The sequence below is a fragment of the Marmota marmota genome, unplaced genomic scaffold (assembly GCF_001458135.2).
Source record: "Marmota marmota marmota unplaced genomic scaffold, marMar, whole genome shotgun sequence".
Taxonomy (NCBI): Eukaryota; Metazoa; Chordata; class Mammalia; order Rodentia; family Sciuridae; genus Marmota; species Marmota marmota.
Window position 1 is genome coordinate 24,300,914 of NW_026000101.1, and position 23,618 is coordinate 24,324,531.

Genomic DNA, 23,618 nt, shown 5'->3' on the forward strand with positions numbered 1-23,618 from the left:
TTTTTTTTTTTTTTTTTTGCCAAGTCAAGGGTTGGTTTGTTGGCTTAGTTTTATTTTCCACTAAGCATATTAGAAGTTGAAGAAAAAACAATTGAAAGAGGGAAATTGATTTACATAGAAGATTCTGTGGAATTGAGTGGGATGAATACAATTGAAAGTAGCTAACTTGGCTCTCCTATTTCAAAATTTAGAATTGAGGAACCATAGAAATGGAGTGATTTTTTTCGGGAATAAAGTTTGAGGGCTGCTTTGCAGTCTAAACTTAAGGCCATTGTTTTTCTTTGATTGAAGTTACTGCTCAGTACTAGTAAGGTAAATAAAGCCCGTGCTTCCCTATTGAACATCTTTTATTTTATAAATATTAGGGTGGGTCTTTGAGCCTTGTATAAAGTAAACCAGTGCACTATCCTTCTTTATAGTAAAAAAAACCTATGTAATGTTGACTTTAAAAGTAAATTGCATAATTCTAGTAATTGTTATGATGGTAAGTAAATATTTAAAAGTTATATTAAATATGTATTTCTGTGTCCATTTTCAGTAATTTATAATATAGAGTAATGTGCTGGGGTCAGTATAGTGCTATAAATGAATACATAGTAACATTTCTCATATTCACAAATGAATTTTTGCTTTGGATCATTCAGGTGTGGAATGTTGATATACTATGGCAATGATTTTTAAAATCATTGTGTTTGTTTTTTTTATAGTGATGGTATTATTAGAGTGTTTACAGAATCAGAGGATCGGATAGCAAGTGCTGAGGAAATCAAGGCTTTTGAAAAAGAGCTCTCTCAGGCAACCATTGATTCCAAAACTGGTGATTTAGGGGACATTAATGCTGAACAGCTTCCTGGGAGGGAACATCTGAATGAACCTGGTAAATATTGCAGTGTTTCTAATAGCAGTTTAAAATGTCACCACATTTGCCTTTGGGAATACTAAGAACAGATAAGAAGGGAGAAAATGTTGTTTTGCTAGTGTTTCATTGTTATTCTCATTGCCAGATTCTGTTTTTTGTGAATTTTTATTACCACAGGTAACTGCTATGAGAAACTATGTTGCTCTTGCACCTATCTCACAGTATAGACTTTGAGTGATGCTTCCCATCAGGAATTTTTCCTTTTAATAAGAATCTCAACACTTAGCTCAAAAATAGTAAAAACTTGAAAAATACATAGGTAATACTTTTTGGCTAATCGAATTCCCTGAAAGAGTTATAAAGACTAAACACAAAAGTGAATTCAAATATAGTAATGTCTACAAGTTAGGGATCATTTGAGTTTGAAATCCAAGAACAAAAGTCATCTCAAGTAAAATCTTATGGATATATCCCTGACCCATTACATCATCACTTCTCAAAACTAGATTCATAGAACCCTGGGGATCTGAAATTTGTTAGGATGCTCATGAGGTCAAGGCTACTTTTATGATAGTAGATGTTATTTGCCTTTTTATATTTTGTAAAGGTTTGCACTTAGGATGCAAAGGCAATAGTGGGTAAAATTGCTAGCTCTCTAGCAGAATCTTTTTTTTTTCTTTTGGTAATAAGTATTGGGATTTAAGCCTAGAGGTCTCCCACATCCTAGTAGTACACTACCAATGAACTATGTTCTCAGCCTTTTATATTTTATTTTATTTTATTTTGAGACAGTGTCTTGCTAAGTTGCCCAAGCTGGCATTAAACTTATGATCTTCCTACTTCGACTTTCTCAGTAGCTGAGAGGGATTACAGACATGTGTCACCATGCCCAGCTTAGAATCACATTTTTTAAGCCTTGTATTATTTCGTAAAATTTCTTTACAACCATTATTTTCCTTTGGTCACTTTCTACTAGAATTATTACTAAAATAAAATTCTCTTTTAAATCTCATGTATAAATTTTAGTATTAAAATTTTTCTTTCTAAATGTTTTCAAATTTTACTCTGCCATTCTATTTTTGATTCTTACAATTTTTGTTTTAAGGTACTAGAGAAGGACAAACTCGTCTAATCAGAGATGGGGACAGAGTCGAAGCCTATCAGTGGAGTGTTAGTGAAGGAAGGTGGATAAAAATTGGTGATGTTGTTGGCTCTTCTGGTGCTACTCAGCAAACATCTGGAAAAGTTTTATATGAAGGGAAAGTATGTTAAAGTACTTTCTAACTATCATTATCTTAGACTATTAGACAAATTATAGGTATTTTTTTCCCTGTGCTGATAAATTTTTCTTTGGTGCTTTGACATTGAAAACTATATTACTGTGGGAAAATTATCTTTTTACCTGTCTTGAAATAGATTTTTAAAATATGTCTTCCATGTAGAGGAAACTGCACTTAATAGGCAAGTTAGCCATAATCTGTCTTTTAGAATTCCCATACATAACTTTTCCCACTAATTTTGGATTGGGGACTTCTGTTCCACCTCTCATCTAATGCTACATCTATTGCTTAATGCCTGGGTGTGTTTAACTTGACAAGACTTGAGGGATCCTGCAGGGCAGTGCTTATAATGCCAGCAGGTTTTGGTGAGTAGGGTACCAAACAGGTGATAACTTTTCTCTTGAGATGAACCAGTTGGAAATCTTCCTTTGGTTCTTCCTTTGTCTAATAGAATTAATGTTATAATCCATTTCCCATCTCCTTTCTCCCCACCCCCTGTGAAATACTAATCTTACAGCACATAAAATTACAGTTAATCTTTATCTGCCAAAGAGGAAGCTTTTAGCATTGCACTTTGGAGAAAGTTTAGGCATTGTAATTATTAAAATAAAGAACACATTGACCTCTGTGTTATATATATCACTAACATATGAAATTTTTTTTTTAATGTTCCCATTATAGGAATTTGATTATGTTTTCTCAATTGATGTCAATGAAGGTGGACCATCATATAAATTGCCATACAATACCAGTGATGATCCCTGGCTAACCGCATATAATTTCTTACAGAAGAATGATTTGAATCCCATGTTTTTAGATCAGGTGGCTAAATTTATTATTGATAACACAAAAGGACAAATGTTGGGACTTGGGAATACCAGTTTTTCAGATCCATTTACAGGTAAGTTAGGGTTTGTATTAACTCATATCCATCTGTGTTAGCTTTCTGTTACTGTGATTAAATACCTAAAATTTTAACTTAGAGGAGGAAAGATTGTTTTTAGGATCAGGGTTTCAGAGATTTCAGTCCATGGTTATTGGTTGTATTGATTCACATCATGATGTGGGGAAGGTGTGATACAGCAAAGCTGTTACCCCATGGCAGACAGGAAGCAGAGAGAAAGCAAGAGAAAGGGGTCAGGGACCAGAAATAGTCCCCAAGGGCATGCCTTAAAGACAAAGTCCCTTGGTACCACCTCTTATAATTTCCGACACCTCCCCAGTAGTCTGTTGAACTATATCAATCCATTGACGAGGTTAGAGTCTTTGTGATCTAATCACTTCTCAAAAGCCCCCTCTGATTATGGGACTAAGCTTTAAACATGAACCTTTGGAGGATATTCCAGATCCAAACAATCAGAGTTAGTTTTTGACTTTGACCTTTTTGAGGGGTGTGGTGATTAAACCAAATGCCTTGGGCATTTTCTAAGCACATGCTATACCACTGAGCTATATCAGCAGCTTGGTTGACTTTTTCTGATGTGTTTAAAACTATGATTAGCTGTTTAAATTCTTTTTAAAAATCTACAAGGGATTTTTACCTCACATCTATGATTGATATATTTTTAACCCTTGAATTATACAATTCTGTGTTTAGAAATAATTATTCTTTCAAAAATACAGCCTCACTGTAAACTAAATAAATTAAGAAAATTTGATTCAGTCATTTGAAATAAAAAGAAACTTCTAAGTTCCTTTATATAGTTCCCCTGTTGTGCTGGGGTGCTTTTAGAGACTCCCACATGCTAGGCAAGTACTCTATTGCTAAGCAATGCACCTAGACCCTAGTTTCCTTTTGTTGTTGTTGTTGTTACCAGAGGTTGAACCCAGCGATACTTAACCACTGAGCCACATACCCAGCCCTTTTTATTTTCTATTTTGAGACAGGGTCTTGCTAAGTTGCTTGAGACCTTGCTAAGTTGCAAAGACTGGTCTGGAATTTGTGATCCATCTGCTTAAGCCTTTTTAGTTGCTGCCTTGATTCCAGGCATGCACCTTAGTTTCCATTTTATAGTAATACTTAGTAAAATGAAATTGTTTTCACTGGGTATAGTGGCAGCAGCTGAGGAGGCTGATGCAAGAGGATCCCAAGTTCAAGGCCAACCTTGAGAACTTAGTGAGACCCCATCTCAAAATAAATAAAAAGGTCTAGGGCTGGGGTTATGGCTCAGTGGTAGAGCGCTTGCCTCACGTTTGTGAGGCACTGGGTTTGATCCTCAGCACCACATAAAATGAATAAATAGAATAAACGTATTGGGTCCATCTGTAACTAAAAAAATTAAAAATTAAAAAGGTCTAGAGATGTTGCTTGGTGGTAAAACACCCCTTTCACTGGGTTCAATCCCCAGTACAACACACAAAAGAAATTATTTTCACATGAAGGTAAATTAGTTAGTTGTACATCAACTCTAGGGCTGAATTGTGATTTGCATTCCACATGCTTATTTCAAGTTAGTTTTTAACATTTTATGTAGTATCTGAAATGTTATAAATGGGGTTAGGAGTGCATGCCAGTCTGTAAAGTAGTATTAGCCTGAAACTAAAATTCCAGTGATTTTTTTTTTTTTTCTAAGTTCTATTTTCTTAACTTTAATGGTTTTCTGTCTTGGTTCCAGCACATAAATACTAAAATCACTATAATCTAATATAAAAAGAATTGCAGGTGATCTCTGACCTAAATAATATACAATCAATTCCTATCCCATTCCTATATAAATTCACTAAAATTCCTGCTTTCACTGTTGCTATCAGGACGATGGGCATTAAATGCTAATCTTTTAGATTTTTAAAAGATTACTACTAATACTAATTAAGTTAATTAGAATTAGCTTACTAATACTAGTAATTACTACTGATAATTAGTAAATACTAATAATTAGTAAAACTAGCATTAGTCTGAATTTTGGCTCCCAGAAAGTAGATTATGATCCTAGTAGTATTACCCTGAGTTCTAGATCTAGAAATCTGAGGAAACAGAATGCCGCATCTTTGTTTAAGGCCTACTCTAAATAAAAATTTGAAATAGGTAGTTTATTGTTAATTATTTTGTTGTTGTCGTTTCTTTGTATGTGTGAGAGAGAGAGGGGGAGATACTGAGATGCTGGGGATTAAAACCAAGGCCTTCAATATGCTAGGCATGTACTCTGCTATTAAGCTATATCCCTAGCTCCCCATTGTCTTACTGACTTAATTTTTCACATGGTAGTGATTCCCTTGATCTACAAAAACCCATAGCCTCTTCCTGTCTCAAATTCTTACATAGATCTGTTCTTCTCTTTTGGGTACTCCATGTTTCCACATTTTCTCTCTTCTCCTTCTAACCCAATGTAGATTGCCCATTTATAAAAATAAAACTAATCTCACCTGCATGTTGGCTTAAACAGAATTCACAAAGTAATTTACTACTGAACTAAAAATGATTTAGCCCTCCAAATACATGCAGTTAACACAAAAAGAAAAAAAAAAAATTAGATGCTTAGTGCCTGGATATTTCTCTTGTTGAAAGTTCAGCCTCGGGTCAAAAGAATGAACTCTCAAAATAATAAACTCTCCCTGCAATGCTGGTTAAGCCATCTTGTGGGATGAGGGCAGGTATCAAGGCAGTTGGTTGTGCCTGGAAACCTAGCAACTCTTTGGCTTATTTTGCTCTTCCCAGATGTTATAAACATTCTTACATATCTTTTTGTGGACAACCTGATTATTTCCCTAGAGCTACTAACACAACATGTATTCTCATATATTGTATGCTTGTAAATGTATAAATGGAAATATTTTTTTGGTAGCATTCTTACCCTTTGTAATTCTTTCCACCACTAGTTAGTTATAAGCTTCAATGGATATAAGCAATTTTTCTTCCCTGCTGGATCCCTGGAACTGAGTCTACTGTTTGACACCTGAATTAATGAACCAGAGCTTCTCTAAAAGATTAACATTCAGTGCCTGTGGTTTTGATAGCAACAGCAACAGCAGGAATTCTAGTGAATTTGTATAAGAACAGGAATTTACTATATGTGTATATTATTTAGGTCAGAGATCACCTGCAATTCTTTTTATTTTAGAATACCAGTTATTTTAATATTTACATGCTGGGGCCAAGATTAAAAAAAAAAAAGCATTAAAGTTTAAGAAAACAAAACTTAAGAGAATCACTAAAATTTTAATTTCTCCCCAGCCATAATGCTCTATTGTATTCATGTGACAGCTTTTCTCTTCAGCTTTTCTACAAGTTTGGGTTTTTCTAATGTAAGTATTATACTGTTTATGAAATTCAGAATTTTGGTATACGTCAGCTTTTCCTTTATTTTCTACACACAGGTGGTGGTCGGTATGTTCCAGGCTCTTCAGGATCATCCAACACTATGCCAACAGCAGATCCTTTTACAGGTGGGATGCAAGTTTTAACATATTCTTCTTTACCACATAGATAAAACATTTTGCATTATGTGGTTTTACATTTTAGAGGTATTATCTAGTAACTGATAATTTCCCTTAACTACATTTTCAATTTTGATTGATCTCCTTTTCTTTAACTTCTAATTTTTGCTTTTTCCTGGAATAATTTTGTAGATCTCCTTATGATTCTCGAATAGCCTATTTTTAGAACCCATCATTTTCTCCCATGGTTCTTCCTGCCAGGAGAGTAGAATAGTACAAGAATATAGGTTTTAGAGTCAGACAGACCTTGGTTGAAAATCTGGCTCTACCACTTACTTGCTATGAGGAGTTGGCAAGTTACTTAACCTATCTCAGCCTATTTTTTTTATCTGTGAAATTAGATAATAGGGGAGCCCATCAACCAAGACACAGCATGAGCGCCATCATTGGTGAGATGCTACCAGTTACAAGCAGAGAAGGAGCTGTGTGAGTCCTGATATTGGATGGAGCAATGCAATCAAGAAGTCAGCCCAGGCATATTTTACTTAGCGTGGGAGGAGACATTTCACCTGACTGCCCAGGATTAGTCTTCCTAATCTAAATTATTAATGGCCTTCCTGCAGCCCATGAAGTGTCTTTGTATCTCATGAGAGTGAATTACTTACTGAGGTATGCAAGCCTCAGTGTCAATACTACTGGAAAAAAATCACCAGAGTTGGACTTTAATGTAGCTGAAGAAGTCTATATTTCAGAATGGCTCTTGATATCTTTTGTGATGCTGTTGTTGGATCTTCAGGCAGAGTTCTTGGACAATGTACCAAATTTGAGAAGAGATTCATAGCCTTTATGGAATCCTCTGGCCTTACAGTCTTAGTACTGTGGGCTATAAAAATGACCACCCTACGATCTGCTCAGCCATAGATTGGGCCAACACACAACCTTAGGTCAGTGTCGTGAAATTGTGAATTGCTCTCAATGAGCTTCCTTTTTCTTGTGGATGAACTGGTGGCCCAGACAAAAGTAGTTACACCCTACGCATTGATAGCCAGTGTACTAAAATAACGAAGTATCAAGCCAAATGATGTGGCAGTACCTTGACTATTAAGGAAGTCTTTGATGACATAATGTAATTTCAAAAGACCTAAAGAGTGGATAATTGATGACTTTATCAGCAGTTCTGGAACAGTGATGCCTTGAAAATTATTCTAACAGAGTTCCAAAAATGTCACTGGTGGCTTTTTTCTGTTACCAACAATATCAAAAGAATTCCTGGAACCATTCATCATAACCAGAGCATGTCTCACTGTTGCACAGTGTCAGTAACAGAAAATGCAGTAATTGTATAGATATGCAGATAACATACCAAATGTCTAAGAGAATTGTTTTTATGATCATTGAACTACACTTATATAAAAAATTAGATAAGAGCACATACCATATTGAGATATGAAAATTAAATGGCAAAATACTTATAAAATGTTTAGCAAAATGCTTGAAATACAGGGCTGGGGATGTGGCTCAAGCGGTAGCGCGCTCGCCTGGCATGCGTGCGGCCTGGGTTCGATCCTCAACACCACATACAAACAGATGTTGTGTCCGCTGAAAACTAAAAAAAAAAAAAAAATTAAAATTTCTCTCTCTCTCCCCACCCCCTCTTTAAAAAAAAAAAAAGCTTGAAATATATATAAGGAATCAATATATATTAGCTATATTATTATTGTTGATGTTGCACCCCCAAATAGCATTGAGGCCCCAAATTTCCCCATATGGCTTACACCTTAAATCAACCGTAATTCATTTTTCTTTTCTTATTAATTTATGCACTACTCACATTTCTTATATCTATTAGAATGATCTAAGAAACTTATTTAAATTAATTATCCCAATGTTGTACCCCCAGAGATTTTGATTCCCTCAATTAGTGGGGAGATTAAAAATGCTTATACTTTAATCCTTCACCCAAGGATTCTGATTAAATGGTCTTAGTTCTGGTTTGCTCTAATGTGTCTCTACAAGTTCCCTATTTGTTTCTAGAGGGGCACCAATTTAGAGTACTATGTTATGAGTAGACTCTGGGAATCTGCCTATTAAATAGGTAACTGATTCAGGTGATCAGAAAACACATTTAGAAAAGTGTAGGACTATAGTCTGCTTTTTAATAGCATAATGCCTTGGGCAAGTTATTCAACCTAAAATATTGTGAATTATAATGGTGTTTAGTTAATATTTGAATGAATGTACATATAAGATGCTTACCATGCTGGCTGACATAATTAATGCTCAACAAATCTACTTATCTGTGGTTTCATTGTTGTTGTTATTATTTTTGGCAGTACGGAGAATGAGCCCAGGGCCTCATGTGCTAGGCGAGCACTCTACCACTGAGCTACATCTCCAACCCTTTTTAAGTTTTTTTTTTAAATTTTGAGACAGTGGCTCAGAAAATTGCCGAGACTGGCATTGATTTTGTAATCCTCCTGCCTCATACTCCTGCAGATATACGCATGTGTCTCCACACTTGGCTTTTGTTTATCGTTTATTTTATTTTATTTTTTGTTATAGTTTTTTTTTTTTTTATGTTTTCTGTGTATGTCACACTGATTATAGCAACTCCTACATTATATACAAACTCAGGCCGGAACATGAGCTCATCTTCCTCCTTTACTCAAAGGCTAATCCAGTCCTCTGAACATCTCCAACTCTTGCTAATTCTGCTCTTTCCCTCTCTCCCTCTCTCCTTCCTCCCTATCTTCCTTTCTTCCTTCAATAAGACAGCCACAAGTATGGTCTCAAATGTAAACTGGGCTGTTGTCATAGCACCCCTAACTATTATCTAAGTCTCTTCCAATTGTCTTATGTGCTCGCAGGTAGCCTTATTCTTTTCTTTTTTAGTATAGGGTTCACATTTCATTTTGGAAAGCTTTCTCTTTAATCCACTTGTTTTTGTAACTTCCTGAATTTCTATAATTATAATGTATAAGACATCCAATGTTTATTTTGTCACTTGAAAATTACTTTTTTACCTAACATTTATTGGGCACTTATTATATGCAATGCACCACTCTATTTTCTGTATTAAATTTTATAGCACATTTATTATGTATATAAAGGTGCTATTCTGGAAGTATGTCTAATACTAAAAATAAGTTATGTAAAGAAAGAATAGTATGGACTTTATAATTTGTAGTTACTTTTGCTTACCAGGAGTATTATTACATTGCAGGTGCTGGTCGTTATGTGCCAGGTTCTGCAAGTATGGGCACTACTAACATGACTGGAGTTGATCCATTTACAGGTATATACTCTTAATATTTCTCTCTCTTTTTTTCTCTTTCTCTCTCTTAATTTTTAGAATTCATTGGAACTTTTAATGGAAAAGTAAGAAAATTTGTATCGTTTTCTTGATTGAGAAATCTTTTCATAGTAAATAATTTTCTTGGCTTGGCTTTTAGAATTTTGTTAGAATTATCTTTTACTACACATTAGAGTCATCTGGGAAGCTTAAAAAGAATAAGCTCAAGCTCATCCCCAGAGATGCTCAGTGGTTTAATATTGCTCTAGGTTAGGACCTTGACAAAGTTAGTTTAATAAACTTTCAATTTGATTTTAATATGCACCAAGAATTGAAAACTAGTGTAGTAAGTTGGGCTTCTCATTACCCTTAGAAGAATCTATATTTATTCCAATCTCTGTTCCTTCATGCTTTCTTAATATGCTGAGAGTATTACTCACTTTATTGTTATCCATTGTTTGTTTTTTTCCCCTGTATCTGAGAATTATTCCAATCTCTGTTCCTTCATTCTTCCTTAATATGCTGAGAGTATTATTCACTTTATTGTTATCCATTGTTTGTTTTTTCCCCTGTATCTGAGAATGAACCCAGGAGCATTTAACCACTGAACCATATCCCCAGTTCTTTTTTTTTTTTTTTTTTTTTTTTTNAGTTCACTCTGTTGATCAGTTTCTTGAGCATGGTATGCTGCTTTCTACTTCAGGAGCTTTGAACACAGTTTTGTTTGGGGATACTTAAACCCTTTGCTTTGTTATGTTATTGATTGTTTAACACCCCCTTACACACACCTATATGTGTCCTTTGCCATATCACCATTCTATCATGTTCTCTTTAAATTCTGTATTTTTCCTTCAGATAATTTTATTGTACTTAATTATTTGGATATTTATTTATACTGTCCTTATCACAGCTTGTAGACTGTAACAACCAGGAGTGCAGGTAGTGTCTTTATGGTCCATCTTTGATCATGTCAATGAATGTTTTATACTTAACAAATAGAATTCATTTTGTACACTTATTACTTGGTGTATTTTTATTTGCCTTTACTCCTTTCTATCCTTTATATAATCAGAATATTAAATCTGTCATAATTTTTGCAAAATACCTTAGTTTTACATTAGAACAAAAATGGAGTATAAATAAAGATTTAAAATGTTAAGTAAGATAAATTAAAACCAAATGAGGTAGCACACACCTGTAATCCCAATTACTCATGAGGCTGAGGCAGGAGAATCCTAAATTTGAGGTTGTCTGGGTATCTTAGTGAGACCCTATCTCAAAAATAAATAAAGGGCTGGGGCTATATCTCAGAGATAGAATGCCCCTGGGTTCTGGGTTTTTTAAAATTCAAAAATTAAAAATCTTTTTTTTTCAATTAGTGGCTCATAGAAATAATAAATGGTCATTTTTAATTGTCCACTAACAATGAAAGTGCTCTATTGACTTTGATTGCTTTCGTGTCATTTTTTTGTTTTCTCAAAAGAAATCCCAGTATAGGAAAAAATGTAAGTAAATAAAATAAATTAGATTTAAATTATACTTTCATTGAAATAATTTTATTCCATTGAATTAACTGAATTGTCATCTGGTGCCAGCCTTTATCATCAGATACTGAATTTTGGTTACTGTAATAGAGACTTAATGAAATAAAAATGTTTAAAAGAATACAGGAATTTGCTACTTGGGAATTTATAAAGAAGATATAGAAAGTGATTAGAGAAAATGACAATGACTATCATTTAGAGTAAACAGTAAAAGATATGAGAAAGGAGAGATCATTATGTTAAAGAAGATAGGAGTGGAAAGTTTCATAATTGTTTTGCATTTAGACAGATACAATACCTTTACTTATTGATTTTATGTGGTGCTTAGGAGGATCAAACCCAGTGTCTCACGTGTGCTAGGCAAGTACCCTACCACTGAGCTCCAACTCCAGCCTATGTTTTGCGTTTTTTGATCGTTTAAAAATACACAATTTCAATTAAATCCTTAAAACAGAAAGTAGAAAATATAAAAACTAAAGGCCTTCTTCTACATGTAAGCTTCCATTTTCCAAAGCAAAAATGTTTATATCAACAAATATTTCTTGTGGATGGGCTTTTTTTTTTTTTTAAGTTACATGTTTTTATTACATGCACTAGTAATTATATATCTCAGTACTTGTGAAAACAAACCTAGGAAAATCTCATTTTTGATCATTCCTTGTGATTGTCATGATTATTTATTTTGTAAATAGGGAATAGTGCCTACAGATCAGCTGCATCTAAAACAGTGAATATTTACTTCCCTAAAAAAGAAGCTGTCACTTTTGACCAAGCAAACCCTACACAAATATTAGGTAAGCCTTTTTTAATTAATTTTTTTCACAATCCTCATACTGTTGGAAACACTGTGAAAGCTGTTTTTCTAAAATGTGAGAAATTGGGTACTTGTATGAATAGAGGCTTCTATTGTGGTATTATACAGCTACATTTACTACAAATGTAAAACTTGGTGATGGACCCTTAATACTTTGTAAGATACCTTACCAAATAAAGGATAAATATTTTATTATGACTTTAATGAGAATAAAACTATAGGAGGGAAATATAAGTTCCACCTCACAGTCATTTCATGTTGTCAGAAAAAAGAAAGTGAGTAAAGCATTTGAAAAACAAAGATCTTATTTTTTTTTTTAAAGAGAGAAAGAAGAGAGAGAGAGAATTTTTTTAATATTTATTTTTTAGTTTTCGGCGGACACAACATCTTTGTTTGTATGTGGTGCTGAGGATCAAACCCAGGCCACACGCATGCCAGGAGAGCGGGCTACCGCTTTAGCCACATCCCCTGCCCACAAAGATCTTATTTTTAAAAATTTAGTGGCTCATAAAAATAATAAATGGTCATTTTTAATTGTCCACTAAAAATGAAACTGCTCTAATGACTTTGATTGCTCTCATGTTTTTTTTTTTTCCTCGAAACAAATTAACAGTGTTGTTTCAGACTAAGAGAATTACTATCTCTACCACAAAGATTATGGTGAAAATTAATTGAGATAATGTAACATTTGTATCTAAATAGAAGGCAGGGTTTTTGTTTGTGTGTTTGGGTTGCTGTTATCCTTCATATTACCTTTGTAAAAATCACTGATATTAATAGCAATTTTCTTAATTTTTTTGGAGAAAAATATATATGCACACTTTTGTACATATATTTGAAGAAATGATATTAGATGACTCAAAGTTTTTGTGATAATAAGGACATAGATATTAAAGATACATGTGATAACTCTGAAGGAAATTATAAACACGAAAGTCAAAGTAATATTTTATTAAGTTTTAAAAATATTGTATGTCAAATATGCATATTGAACTCAGTATATTTTAAGTCAGTTAATGCTTTACTGTTTCATTGAGTCATAGAAGTTGGCATAATTTGACCAAAAATTTGTTATAAATTTTCTCATTGGGGAAGTAGGAGTTTGACTTTTACTTGGGTATATATAATATAATGTTGCTTTGAAAATCATTCAAAATGGTTATAAATACAGTATACTTTAGAACTAATTAAAATATATCATTTTCTATTAAAAAAAGAAAGCGTCACAGGGTAAAATTAAAATGATCACAGTTATCTTTTTTTTTTTTTTTTTTTTCAATCATATAGTACTTAGCCAAGAAATACTCACAACCCTTATTTTTATTTCATGGTCTAGGCCAATTGCTGAGAAAAGTCTTAATGTCATACAGTAGGATGTTCTTACTGAAGGAAAAAAAATGCCTTTTATGATTATCTGGCTAACTGTAGTTAAGAGGATTCTGAAGATTTCTCTTTGGGTTTTAGGTAAACTGAAGGAGCTTAATGGAACTGCACCTGAAGAGAAAAAGTTAACTGAGGATGATTTGGTACTTCTTGAAAAGATATTGTCTCTAATATGTAATAGTTCTTCAGAGAAACCCACAGCCCAGCAACTTCAGATTTTGTGGAAATCTATTAACTGGCCTGAAGGTAAATAAGCACTCTTCCACATATAACTAGAAAGCTTTTATTTCAATCCCTACAACTGGTGTTTCAAGATTAAATAAAAATTAACCTGAGAAGTTTGAATCCAAATTGTGAAAACTTCACAAAGGATTCACTATATCATTGTAATTCATAATCTTGTTTTGATTACATGCCTTATGAGAATCTGAAGGTACAAGCTGAGTATACCTTATCTGAAATGCTTAAAGCCAGAAGTGCTTTGTATTTGGGAGTTTTTCAGATTTTGAAATATTTACAGACTTTACCAGTTGAGCATCCTTAATCTGAAAATTCAAAATCCAAAATACATTTTGAAAACCTGGCATTTCAGACTCGGCATTTCAGATTAAGAATTCTCAATCTGTATCCAGGCATGGTGGTGCATACATGTAATCTCAGTAGCTCTGAGGGCTGAGGCAAGAGAATTGCAAGTTCAAAGCCAACCTCAGCAACTTAGCTAGGCCTTAAGAAATTCAGTGAGGCCTTGTCACTAAATAAAACATTTTAAAAGGCTGGAGGATTGGTTCAATGGTTAAGTGTCTCTGAGTGTAATCCCCAGTATGGGGAGAAAAAAAAAAAAAACCTCAATCTGTCATATCTGTCATATAATGATTCCTGTATATACAACAGTTTGTATACCATTTCAGCATTTGTGCATCCCCTGCAGGTGATCCAAGAAATTTTTTGTGATTTTTAATCTTAGGCTACAAACACTTGCTATATGATATTTAACCTCTCTATTATGTCAATTTACATCTTAATTGCAAAAGTGTCCTCTCCCCCATTTTTTTCATGTCATTTATTTATTGGATAAAAGGTCATTTTGTTCTACAAAATGTCCTACTTGGTAGATTTGACTGATTGATCACTGTGTTCCACTGTGTTTTTTTTTTTTCTAGTAGCATTATTAGATTTTATTTTCATTGGCTTATTACTTATTTTCGAAGATCCTTTATCTTTTTTAAGATCCTTTGTAAATGATGCTGCATACTACTTTTATATTGTGGTGCATATAATATCAGAAATATCAGGTTTTCTCACTTGGAGTAATGCCAAGATTATTGCATGAATTCAGATGTATCTATCCAATCCCTTGATTACAAAGCTCCCACCAATCTATGAGTATTCTTATGGCATTTGTTGGTTGAATTGTTCTCTAAAAAACTTTCCCTGTTCAACCCATTAGTATTGTTATAGGAATTTTATAAACAAAATCCCCATTACATTAATTCAGTTCATTATTGACTACTGTGTGTCATGCTAAGTTACCTTATTTTATAGCATATCTGGATTTATAGCAATAAATTCAGTAAATATGAAAAACCAACTAATGTATTTTCCAAAAATATGTGTTTTGTGGAGCAAGCACATGATTCTTTTTTAACATTTTCTAAGATGAGCATATCTTAATTTTGTAGCAGAAAGAAATAATCCTTTAAGAAAGCTTAATAAGAGCTAGGTGAGGTGGTACATGTGTGTAATCCCAGATGCTTGGGAGGCTGAGGCGGAAGAATTTCAAGTTAGAGGCCATCCTTGGCAACCTACCAAGACCTTGTCTCAAAATAAGAAGGGCTGGGAATTGTAGCTCAGTGATAGTGTGTCCCTGGGTTCAATGCCCAGTACCACAATGAAAAACAAATTTTTTTTTTATTAATACTCAAAGGAATTTTCTAGATTTTCATAAACATTAATGAAATTTTCTTTTTAATAGATATTGTCTTCCCTGCACTTGACATTCTTCGGTTGTCAATTAAACATCCCAGTGTGAATGAAAACTTCTGCAATGAAAAGGAAGGGGCTCAGTTCAGCAGTCATCTTATCAATCTACTGAATCCTAAAGGAAAGCCAGCAAACCAGCTGCTTGCTCTCAGGACTTTTTGCAATTGCTTTGTTGGCCAGGCAGGACAAAAGCTCATGATGTCCCAGAGGGAATCACTGATGTCCCATGCAGTAGAACTGAAATCAGGGAGCAATAAGAACATTCACATTGCTCTGGCTACATTGACCTTGAACTATTCTGTTTGTTTTCATAAAGACCATAACATTGAAGGGAAAGCTCAATGCTTGTCAGTAATTAGCACAATCTTGGAAGTTGTTCAAGACCTAGAAGCCACTTTTAGACTTCTTGTGGCTCTTGGGACACTTATCAGTGATGATTCAAATGCTGTACAATTAGCCAAGTCTTTAGGTGTTGATACTCAAATAAAAAAGTATGCCTCGGTATCAGAACCAGCTAAAGTAAGTGAATGCTGTAGGCTTATCCTAAATTTGCTGTAGTATTGGGGAATGGGGGCTGAGATTTTAAATTGATTAGTGTTTTTTTTTTCCTCACATTTTTCATGACTGATTAAAGATTATTAAAAAAAATACTGTGGATTAAGTTAAAGTTCAGATCTTGTAAACTGGCAAGGAGGGGAAACAAAGGAGAAATAAAATTTTTGCACTGATGAATTGTGAGATTTTTCCTGTGTAATGTGGATAAATTTTCAAGAATATAGAAACAAATTAAGAAAAAACTGTAATCAACAACATCACCATCACTATGTCATTTTTCTCCATACCTTAGCCATTCAGAAGAATACAAGGGCTTTTATATAATCTGTTTTTACTAAACTGTTAGTTGTTGGTGGTTATCTTTTATTTTAACTTCTTCGATTACTTTCATTGTTGGGTTCTATGAACATCACTGACATATTTCAAGGTTTTGTTTTAGCATTTACTATACATTTTTAAATATTGTTATACATTGAAAAGATAATTTCTTGATTTAAGTCATTTATAAATAGAAGGTATATTTGTTTTCTAGCTAATTTTTAGATGAAAAATCAAATAGATGAGATAAGTTAGATCATATATCAATTTAGACGAGAGGCCTTAAGTTGCATATAGGTTATATCCAGTTTCTTTTCCCCTTCCATGTTTGAGATAGCTTCATTTTCATTCCAGCAATGATATTTGTTTACTTTCAGTTATTTCCATTATTTAAAACATGTTCAATTTTATTAGGCACTATGTAAGCAAACCTGTATCAATCTATGTTATTTGTGAAATTAATGTCTTGGATCCTCCAATATGACCCACACAGTATACTACACACTTTGACATTTACTTCTCCAACCAGCTTTAAATGAGGGATGGTATTATCTCTGTTGCAAGTCTAAAGATAATGGAATGAATCATGATAGGAGAAAAGAAAGAAAACCCAAGAGTGAGTTAACTATTAAAAGTACTATAATTTCTCAGAGAAGGTGGTCAAAGAACATCCTTTCTGAACATCTTAGCAACTAAAACAAAGAACCATCTATTAATTTTAGATGATTGGTTGTGTCTAACACAATCTAATTTCTTAAGCAAATTTTTATTTTTTATGTGGGAGAAATGTTTTCACCAAAAGGACTTGGCCTAAAATCATGAGCAACATTCTTAGCATTTGTGGTATTACCGTGGGGGTTTCCTAGCCAATGCCAAATTGAACTCTGAGAAGGACCTTTTTTCCTAGCATGGGAATAAAAGTTTCTGATTCTTTAGATTAATCAAGGAAAAACTTCTGGATATCAAAAGGAAATCAGTAAAATGTAAATAGAGGGGGTATATACCTTGATAAGTATTAAATCGTACCTTCTCGGTGTGCACCTGGACTTTAAATATTGTTTGCTAGCTCAGAAGCCTATGCTTTATTTTTTGTTGAATCAGGATTTAAATTGTTACATCACACTTAAATGACAAAACTAAGAATTTAACCTGGATCAGACTGGTTCCATTACAATACGCTGCCCTCTTAATACGTCAAGTCTACCATGTAATTATAGGTACAATTTGGCTGCAATATTTTGAAAAACTAGGTACCCTTGAATAATTGGACATAGTCTTATTTAACAATATGAGTTCACTCTACACAGTTTAGGGGTGGCAAACTGTAAACACTGTTTGCCTTTTACTATGGTGAAATATTCTTATAACATTTTTATTATCTCATTCCATGTTTATACAGTTTAGCAAAAGGAAAAAAATAATTCCACTTGAAGGATGTGTTAAATAGTGGTTTAATTATTTAACGATTTTACGTTTCTTTAAACTTTTCTGTGATTCTCCTAATGTTTTTATTTCTAAATATAAAAGTAATAAACATTCATTGAGTAAAACACACATTCACCTCACCCCTCCAAATAAAAATTGCCTGTAATCTTATTGTCTAGAGAGAACCATTCTTAATATCTTATGGCATGTTGATATGTATGTAAATATGTGTCATTTTTGTATCATGCAAAATGTTCGATCTGATTTTTAAACCTAACATAGTACACATATCTCCACCTATTAATAAATATGATATTTCATTATATGAGTATACCCATGACCTACTATCTGACACTGTTTATAATTCTTTGCTATCAAGCAGTGCTATGAAAAATTTCACAAGGAATATGTTTTGTACACGTAATTGATTCATCAATTAATCAATTTAATGAATGTACTTAAGACTGATACCCATGGCCAAATCACCTCCAGTGGAAAAACTCTTAACAAGTAGTATACTTCAGATTGCATTTGAAAGTCCATTGCCACTGGGTGTGGTGGCATATGCCTGTAATCCCAGAGGCTGAGGCAGGAGCATGTGAGTTCAAAGCCGGCCCCAGCCCCTTAGGCCGCAAGTAACCCAGTGAGACCCTGTCTCCAAGTACCAATACCTCCTCCCAGCAAAAAAAAGAAAAGAAACCCCATTGCCTGCAAAAGACATAATTATTCACTTTTTAGATACATATGTTTGTGTTGTGGTTCTCTTATGACTAGCTGAGTTTGATATAGCAATCAATATATGACCAAATAGCAATGTGATTAAATGTTATATATTTCATAATCTTCCTAAGTGATAAAAGACGCATATCTGAAAATATTTCAAAGATAGTTCTGGGGATGAGTTGGAGATAGGTTACTTAGTAATACCATTGTGTACATTATGATTATTCTGTAAGGAAATGATAAAATGAATAGAGGACTATTTGTGATGTATCATCATTCCTAGAGGTCTTGAGAGAAATTATCCACTTGAGATTAGAAAATGTTAATCTTCTAAAAAAGTAATTTGAAATTATTCAAATTTTAATTCATTTTTTCTGTAGAAAATTCTATGCAGTATAGTTATGACAAATACAATTTGAAGACTTAATAGTTAATACCATTTTACCATGAGTTTTTCCTTTAATTTTTTAATGCAAATGCTCATACATTAAAGTGCTCTTCAATTTATGAAGGGTTATAGCCTGATAAATCTATCACAAATTGATAGTATCTTAAGTCAAAAACACACTTAATACACCAAATCTGCTGAATATCATAGCTTAGCAACCCCAGTGAACTGTAGAGTATTGTGTGCTCACTCTCATGATTGTGTAGTTGACTGGGAGCTGCAATTTATTGCCCCTATCCAGCACATGAGAGTAGTTTACTACATATAACTAGCCTGGGAAAAGTTCAAAATATGAAGCAGAGTTTTTCTTACTTCTTTCACATCATCATAAAGTAAAAAAAAGTAGAACCATTGTAAGTTAGGAACTATATAATCTACAATTGTTAATGTTTTGTCATATTTTCTCTCTCTGCATGTAAACTTTCTTTTGAAACTGCTTAAAATTAAATTGCAGAGGCAATGTGCAATGACACTCAGCTGTAATTCCAGCTATTTGGAAAACTGAGGCAGGAAGATTATAACTTTTGAGACCAGCCTACGCAGCTAAGTGAGAACCTATCTCAAAAAGGGCTGAGGTGTATATTATCCATTCATCTGTTTGAAGGGCACCTAGTTTGGTTCCACAGCTTAGCTATTGTGAATTGAGCTGCTTTTAAACATTGATGTGCCATGTCACTAGTGTATGCTGATTTTAAGTCCTTGGGGTATATGCCAAGGAGTAGGATAACTAGATCAAATGGTGGTTCCGTTCCAAGTTTTCTGAAGAATCTTCATTTTGCTTTCTAGAGTGGTTGCGCCAATTTGCAGTCCCACCAACAATGTATGAGTGTACCTTTCCCCCCACATCCTTGCCAACATTTATCGTTACTTGTATTCTTGATTGCTGCCATTCTGACTAGAGTGAAATGAAATCGCGGTGCAGTTTAATTTGCATTTTTCCAATTGCAAGACATGCTGAGCATTTTTTCATATATTTGTTGACTGATCGCAACTGGGTTAGTTAGATTAAGTTATTTTGGCAAGAAACTCCATGGGTGATATGTATTTGCTCTTTTGACTTGATTGTATCATATCTGAACTTAAGGAAGCCTTCTGTGAAGTGTCTGTTCATTTCCTTTTTGCATTTATTGATTGGGTTTTGTCTTTTTGGTGTTAAGTTTTTTGAGTTCTTTATATATCCTGGAGATTAATGCTCTTTTTGAGGTGCAGGTGGCAAAGATTTTCTCCCATTCTGTATGCCCTGTTCACATTCTGATTGTTTCCTTTGCTGTGAAGAAGCTATTTAGTTTGATACCATCCAGTTTATCAATTCCTGATTTTACTTCTTGCATTTTAGGAGTCTTGTTGAGGAAATTGGTTCCTAAGCCGACATGGTGGAGATTTGGGCTTACTTTTTCTTTTAGTAGGTGCAGAGTCTCTGGTCCAATGCCTAGGTCCTTGATCCACTTTGAATTGATATTTGTGCAGGGTGAGAGATAGGGGTTTAATTTCATTTTGCCACATATAGATTTCCAGTTTTCCCAGCACCATTTGTTGAGAGGCTCTCTCTTCTCCAATGAATGTTTATGGCACCTTTGTCTAATATGATATAACTATATGTATTTAAGTTTGTCTCTGTATCGTCTATTCTGTACCATTGGTCTTCCTGTTTGTTTTGGTGCCAATGCCATGCTGTTTTTGTTACTGTAGGTCTGTAGTATAGTTTAAGTCTGGTATTGATGCCTCCAAGAATCAGGGCATTTTTAATAACATTCTTTATAATTGTAATATCATTGCACTTAAGAAAATTACTAATTTCATAATATCTAATATCTAGTCCATATTTCAGATGTTCTTGTTTGCCCGAAGAATGCCTTTTGCAACTTACGCTTTGAAAGGATCTAACCTAAATAATCAAGACTTATTTATTGTATTAGTTATATAGTCATATGTCTCTTTAGTCTCAATCTAGAACAGCCCATCTTGTTTTTAAAATATTATCTTTGAAGAGCCTAGGCTACTCTAGAATGTGAAGCCCCACAGTTTTTATTTATACTATATACTTCTAAAATCCTTATGTATTATCTATTTTTGCTTAATCAATCACTCCAAAAATTAATGGCTTAAAAAATATGGACTGGGAGGTATAGTTCAGCCACAGGCTACTTGCCGTACACGCACAAATCCCTGGGTTTGATCTTGAACACTTAAAAAAAAAAATTCCCCCCACTTATCTCACAGCTGCTAGCCGAATCCTCTCATTTGTTTCACATGACACTAAATCAAGGCATCAGTTAAGGCTGATAAGTCACTTTTAAAGGCTCTGGGGACAGATTTATTTTGAAGCTCACATGAAGCTGATGTTCATGTCTTCTTGGGTCCTTGGACTGAGTTCCCAGCTAACTGTTGGCCAGAAGGGTTGTCCTTGTGTTTTGTTTTTCTTTTTCTTTGGTCAACACGACAGTTTGCTTTATCAGAGCCAATAAGAGAGAGTCTGCTAGCAGGACCAAAGTTGGAATCTTTAAAACCTAATCAAAAAGTCATATCTCAGTATTAAGTATTCTGTTGGTTGGAAACAGGTTACTCAAACAAAGAGGGTGGATTACTAAAGGCTCTGAATACCAGAGATAGGATCCTTGGACACCATCTTAAGAGTCTGCATATGAAAACTGTTTCCTATAAACTGAACTGAAAGCTACAGCCAGAGACTTGGTTAGATTAAGAGGAAATTATTTTGGCAAGAAATTCTATAGGTGATATGTATTCTTTTTATTATTATTTTTATTTATATGTGACAGCGGAATGTATTACAATTCTTGCTACACATATAGAGCACAATTTTTCATATCTCTGGTTGTATACAAATATATTCACACCAATTCGTGTCTTTATACATTTACTTTGGATAATAATGTCCATCACATTCCACCATCATTTCCAACTCCATGCCCCCTCCCTTCCCCTCCAACCCGTCTGCCCTATCTAGAGTTCCTCTATTCCTCCCACGCTCCCTCTCCCTATCCCACTATGAATCAGCCTCCTTAAGGCCCTTCTGTAAAACAGATATTACCTGGTATTCATCCTAGCATTAAAATGAGTTGCTGGGGCTTCACATTTTTCCCTAAAGGAATATTTTAGGGACTTTTAACACAAAAGAGCCAAAATTGACTCAAGGGACACCTTGAGGAGTTAAGCTCATGAGCAGAACGTTTGACTCACATTCCCTTTGGTCACAATCAAAAGACTATAGGAAACTGCTCATGGGAGCATGGGCTTTCTCTTAAAGAACATCACCACTCCCCCACCCCCGCCAAAACTCCAGGTGGATTTATGTAGCATACTTAGGACAATGGGCCCACAAGATGTGGGACAACCCCAAATCACAATTGCCCAAATGGGGTCTTTTGAACCCAAAATTGATATATTTGTGCAGTCAATTGCCAAACGTTAGTTTTAAAAACAGAGTGGGAAAATTACTTTTAGTGGTACCTAGAAGTATCCAAAAGAAATTCAAAGAATAGTCCTTCTCCAGGAAATGAAAAAGAAATTGTCAGAATTTATTTCAGAACCAAAAAAGGGAGATACCTGGATTTTAAAAAGTTCCAGAAACTTCTACCACCTTCCATGCTTCTCTTGCTCCCCTCCCAGCTGCTCCTTAAGCACCCCTTTTACATCTCTTGTTAAAACTTTCCATACCAAATCTACCCTGTTCTCCATCTCTTCCTGAGGTAATACTTCCTTCTTTTTATCCTCTTCCTCTTCCAGATAAAACCCAATCTGCTAGAGTCAGCCAACCAAGACTTGTGTTCTGGCTGTTCCTTTCAGGAAAAGTCAGTAACTGGTAGAGGAGCACCAACCTTAATATTATGAACTCTGGAATAAATCTGAATTTGAAAGAACTGTCAGTCTAGGTGTGATGGCATATACCTGTAATTGAAGCTACTTACAAAACTGATGTAGACGGATCACAAGTTCAAGTCCACTTGGACAAATTAGCAAGATTCTGACTAAAAATAAAAAGGGCTGGAGATGTAGCTCAGTATTAGAGTGTTTGCCTAGCATGCACTAAGGCCCTGGGTACAATACCCAATACAAAAAAAAAAAAAAAAAGAAAAGAAAAGAAGAGTATTGTTAGGGATTTTCCTGATCCAACCAAGGCCCCCATAGGATTTGCTAGAGAATTTGACCTAAATATCCAAACTTTTGATCCAACCTTTATCGGTTGGTTCACATGTTAGTTTCTGAAGGAAGAGCTAAAGAATGGTTAAAAAGGCAAACTGGTATAATCCATTAGAGGATTTTAACAATGTAGATGCAAAAAGCTGTAACCAATCTTGCACTTTAACTTTTCCAAAAGGTGGTAAATTGAAAGAGAGAATGAGAGAGCAATGACAACAAAATGCAGACAAATCTGTGCTTATTACAAACTTTCTTTGGGAAAAAAACTTTCAAAGGCTATTTTGGAATGGCTGATGGTCAAGTTTTAGACCTATTAGAAACAATAAAAAAATCATTGACTATTATACATTCCTGGACATTCAAAAGTAGATTCCCCTGAAAAGAAAAGCAGTCATCTAGTAGATGTTATGCATCCTCGATCTAAAGGACAAATTTATTGAACAGCCTTCATAGTTACTATTAAAA

The 23,618-nt window shown here is 34.2% G+C and overlaps 1 protein-coding gene across 2 annotated transcripts in view; it reads left to right on the forward strand.

Annotated features, from left to right (window-relative positions):
* The window catches only part of Plaa (phospholipase A2 activating protein), a 31,258-nt gene extending 15,004 nt beyond the window's left edge, over window positions 1-16,254 (forward strand). For both annotated transcript variants that reach the window (XM_015492478.2, XM_048783528.1), the window contains 8 exons: window positions 708-877; window positions 1,965-2,122; window positions 2,821-3,040; window positions 6,454-6,522; window positions 9,737-9,808; window positions 12,042-12,143; window positions 13,628-13,792; window positions 15,519-16,254. In XM_015492478.2, the coding sequence (XP_015347964.1) occupies window positions 708-877; window positions 1,965-2,122; window positions 2,821-3,040; window positions 6,454-6,522; window positions 9,737-9,808; window positions 12,042-12,143; window positions 13,628-13,792; window positions 15,519-16,084 (1,522 nt within the window). In that variant the 3' untranslated portion in view covers window positions 16,085-16,254. The remainder of the gene's footprint in view (window positions 1-707; window positions 878-1,964; window positions 2,123-2,820; window positions 3,041-6,453; window positions 6,523-9,736; window positions 9,809-12,041; window positions 12,144-13,627; window positions 13,793-15,518) is intronic.
* Window positions 16,255-23,618: the final 7,364 nt, after the last annotated feature.